The sequence below is a fragment of the Bison bison genome, unplaced genomic scaffold (assembly GCF_000754665.1).
Source record: "Bison bison bison isolate TAMUID 2011002044 unplaced genomic scaffold, Bison_UMD1.0 scf7180017863936, whole genome shotgun sequence".
In the NCBI taxonomy this organism is placed as follows: Eukaryota; Metazoa; Chordata; class Mammalia; order Artiodactyla; family Bovidae; genus Bison; species Bison bison.
In genome coordinates, this window is record NW_011494508.1 from 138,492 (window position 1) to 143,117 (window position 4,626).

A 4,626-nucleotide genomic window follows, 5' to 3' on the forward strand; every position below is an offset into this window, starting at 1 on the left:
CCATGTCCAGTTCTAACTGTTGCTTCCTGACCTGCATACAGGTTTCTCAAGAGGCAGGTCAGGTGGTCTGGTATTCCCATCTCTTTCAGAATTTCCCACAGTTTATTGTGATCCACACAGTCAAAGGCTTTGGCATAGTCAATAAAGCAGAAATAGATGTTTTTCTGGAACTCTCTTGCTTTTTCCATGATCCAGAAGATGTTGGCAATTTGATCTCTGGTTCCTCTGCCTTTTCTAAAACCAGCTTGAACATCTGGAAGTTCACGGTTCACATATTGCTGAAGCCTGGCTTGGAGAATTTTGAGCGTTACTTTACTAGCGTGTGAGATGAGTGCACTTGTGTAGTAGTTTGAGCATTCTCTGGCATTGCCTTTCTTTGGGATTGGAATGAACACTGACCTTTTCCAGTCCTGTGGCCACTGCTGAGTTTTCCAAATTTGCTGGCATATTGAGTGAAGCACTTTCACAGCATCGTCTTTCAGGATTTGGAATAGCTCAACTGGAATTCCATCACTTCCACTAGCTTTGTTCTTAGTGATGCTTTCTAAGGCCTACTTGACTTCACATTCCAGGATGTCTGGCTGTAGGTCAGTGATCACACCATCATGATTATCTGGGTCATGAAGATCTTTTTTGTACAGTTCTTCTGTGTATTCTTACCATCTCTTCTTAATATCTTCTGCTTCTGTTAGGTCCATACCATTTCTGTCCTTTATTTATTTATTTTTTCATTTCTGTCCTTTAAAACACCAATATTTTAGTGAATTTTCTTCCATTTTCTCCTAGGCATTTTTATACATTTTTTTTCATGAACACGGGATATTTTACATACCGCCTTTTTTGTGCTTTCATTCAGTTCAGTTCTGTCGCTCAGTCATGTCCGACTCTTTGCGACCCCATGAATCGCAGCACACCAGGCCTCCCTGTCCATCACCAACTCCCGGAGTTCACTGAGACTCACATCCATTGAGTCAGTGATGCCATCTTATCCTCTGTTGTCCCCTTCTCCTCTTGCCCCCAATCCCTCCCAGCATTAGAGTCTTTTCCAATGAGTCAACTCTTCACATGAGGTGGCCAAAGTACTGGAGTTTCAGCTTTAGCATCATTCCTTCCAAAGAACACCCAGGACTGATCTCCTTTAGAATGGACTGGTTGGATTTCCTTGCAGTCCAAGGGACTCTCAAGAGTCTTCTCCAACACCACAGTTTAAAAGCATCAATTCTTCAGCACTCAGCTTTCTTCACAGTCCAACTCTCACAGCTGTACATGATGACTGGAAAAACTATAGCCTTGACTAGATGGACCTTTGTTGGCAAAGTAATGTCTCTGCTTTTGAATATGCTATCTAGGTTGGTCATAACTTTCCTTCCAAGGAGTAAGCATCTTTTAATTTCATGGCTGCAGTCACCACCTGTAGTGATTTTGGAGCCCCAAAAAATAAAGTCTGACACTGTTTCCACTGTTTCCCCATCTATTTCCCATGAAGTGATGGGACTGGATGCCATGATCTTCGTTTTCTGAATGTTGAGTTTTAAGCCAACTTTTTCACTCTCCTCTTTCACCTTCATCAAGAAGCTTTTTAGTTCCTCTTCACTTTTATTACTTCATAATATATACTGAATATACTTCTATGTGATTAAATTTTATTCCCCAGAACTTTTATTTTTGCAAAATATTTAATTGTAAGGAAGGACTATAACTAATGTCTTTTGAAGGACATTTAGATTATTTCCTCTTAGCTATCTTCGTGGGGTACATTCTTAAAGCTAAACTCTGTGCATACTAGTGTTTATTTCTTAAAAAAATCACTAAAGGAAAAGAAATTGTTGGTTCCAAAGGTAACATATCTTTAAGCTCTCTCTCTTTTTTTAAAAATGTAATACCAGCTACTCTTTGAGCTTCCCTGGTGGCTCAGACCGTAAAGAATCTGCCTGCTATGTGGGAGACCTGGGCTCTATCCCTGGTTTGGGAAGATCCTCTGGAGAAAGGTATGACAACCCACTCCAGTGTTCTTGACTGGAGAATCTTAATGGACAGAGAAGCCTGGCAGGCTACAGTCCATGGGGTTGCAGAGTAGGACACAGCTGAGCGACTAAGCACACAGCACACCAGCTACTCTTTAGAAAAATTTCACCAACTATTCTTCCAGCAACAATTTATAAATGTACCTCTGTTCCTGTGCCCCAACACTATTGCTTGTAATTAAAAAGAGTCCATTAGTTTGATACATGAAACCTTGTACCTATTAGATTTCCCTTACACTTTAGTCTTAGCTCAGAATAGAGTTCAATAAGTTTGACTTGAAAGTGACGGTGATGTGCAGAAAGGAAGAGAAGGTATATCCAGAGCATAGGAATTGCTAGTGTATTTTACAGATTAATGTTAGACTATGATATCTGAAAGTTTGAAAATCCCATTCATAGGGTTTCTATCACAATGGAGGGGGGGACTCTTAAGTAAGGGGTTGTGGAGAGAGTCAGATATTTTACTTCTCCCTGGACAGGGAGAAAGGCCTACAGGATCTCACTGCCTGGAGCAACTACCACAGGTCAGTTCAATCTAGAAATCAATAGATCTGTAGAAGGAAGACCAGTTCTTTTCAGAACTGGTGACTTTAGGCATGTCCACCACTCTGGTCCTGTTAACATCACACCAATATTACCTACCTTGAAGATTGGCTACGGAACAAATCAAGTCATGCATTTGAAAATATTTTCAAACCTTAAATGCTACAAAGGACTGTGTTAGGGAAATTAGATAATAAATCAGCTAGTAAAGTTAAAACTGAGTGCAATGAAAAGTATTTACAAATTCTTTAAACTGTGTGTGAGTGCAGTTAAATGCTGACATTTTGGAGGCACGTGAGAACAAAGACCCTCTGAAGGAGAGCTGGGAGAAATACACCCTCAGGAAATTTTCAAGTGGAACTGGTGCCCTGTAACTTAACTTTAATTTCCTCTCTCTCTCTGCCAAATGCATAACTGAATCTGAGAATGTTAGATGACTGTATGATGCAACTGTGTTATTTTTCTACAATTTTATATCAGCAAGTCAAGAAACTGCGCTGGGCCTCTTTATTTGTCTAATGGTGCAGTTTAGTTGGATCAGGGTTTCATCCAAATCTTCCTTTGACAAATATTTTCAGTTTACTATCCTTACTATTTAATATGTTCCAGACTGCTATGCTGTTTGTTGGGAAAAAAACACCAGGAAGGAGACACAGTCTGGCCCCAAGAGGCTGGTGAGTGGTGAGGCAGTTTAAACTTTGCTTTGAGGAATCCTGGATTCTTTGATCACCTTCTGGGGAATGCAGTGAATGTTTAGGAAAATTATGGAAAGTTACATATTTTGCTATGAGTACCAGCTACAATACTACATCTGATATGGATTAAGTTAGTTTCCTTTCTTGCTGTTTATTTATTCATGTGAGTTAACTTTAAAAAAAAAAAAAAAAAAAACTTGGGCTCTTAAAAAAAAACTTTTAATTGAAACACAGGGAAAATTTCAGACTGTACAAAGACACAGATAATGAGAGGAAAGTCTTTTAATCCAGAACCCCTTTCCCCTACTCAACATTCCCTCGCCACTCCTGCATCCTTCTTTTCAGAGGTAATCCCAGGGTCAACGCTTAAATAAACTCTTATTGTTAAGGTGATCCCTGGGGTCCAAAAAGTTGAACATCGAACTACAGAATCGCTACAGTCGGTTCCAGTTCCAAAATTAAATCACATACTCTACTGAGAGTGCAAAAGAGAAAGCCTTGCCTTATCTAACATTATGGCTGGTAAATGCACACAACATTGCAAACCGAATTAAAAAATATACACTATATTTAGGATTCCTTTAGGATAGAGAACAGGATTAAAGCACTTTCACGGCAAGTGGTTTATTTATGAATTGAAATAAAGGCCCCCTCTAGCGTGTAAACTCCATGAGGGCAGGGACTTCACCACCAGCTTTCACTGCAGACCTTGGCATACAACAAGAGTTCACTGGACAAGGGACCCCACAACCCTGCACAGAGACCGCGGCCCACAGGCCAGGACAGGAATTGGAGCACCAAACGTCACGTGAGTCGCCCTCCCCTGCACGTGCCCCGCGACCCAGACGATGCAGCTCCGGACCCACCCCCGCCAGAGACTTCACCAATCAGGGAAGGAAAGTTAAATTTGGCCAGGCAAGGGGCGGTCCCAGCTACTAGTCTCCGAGTAGCTGCGTCTTGCCGGCTCGGCCCACTTGTCGCCGAGTCTCAGGCATTAGTTCTGCCTGCTAGCCTTGACTATACAGCCTACTTAGCAACTGTGAGGCGCAGAGGAGCCAGAGCAGGGCTAGGCGCATGCGTGTTGAGCTGAAGCCCAAGGCGGAGTTTCAGACAGCAGAGGGGAGTGAAAATTATCTCCAGTACGCACGCGCGCAGCAGCCCTCACAGGCAAGACACACGCGGCGCTGCGTGGTGACGCCAGTGCGGCCCGAGGAAGGGGCGGGGCCAGGGCCGGGGCGGGACTTCCAGCTCCTCCCGCCCTCTCTCCATCCAGACTCTCCCTCCCCCTCCTACCCCCACACTGGGCCCCGTCTGCGCTGGGGTGCCTTCGTCACTTAGCGTTGTGTCGGCCTGGCCCGGCCCGG

The 4,626-nt window shown here is 43.1% G+C and overlaps 1 protein-coding gene across 2 annotated transcripts in view; it reads left to right on the plus strand.

Annotated features, from left to right (window-relative positions):
- PDCD1LG2 (programmed cell death 1 ligand 2) overlaps window positions 1–4,100 on the plus strand; it is a 119,142-nt gene extending 115,042 nt beyond the window's left edge. Inside the window, exons 7-8 of one of the 2 annotated variants that reach the window (XM_010833813.1) lie at window positions 3,177–3,241; window positions 3,969–4,100. In XM_010833813.1, coding sequence (XP_010832115.1) covers window positions 3,177–3,241; window position 3,969 — 66 coding nt within the window. In that variant the 3' untranslated portion in view covers window positions 3,970–4,100. Of the gene's footprint in view, window positions 1–3,176; window positions 3,261–3,968 lie in introns of those variants that run through there. The other variant, XM_010833817.1, reaches the window with a different exon arrangement.
- The last annotated feature ends 526 nt before the right edge of the window (window positions 4,101–4,626 follow it).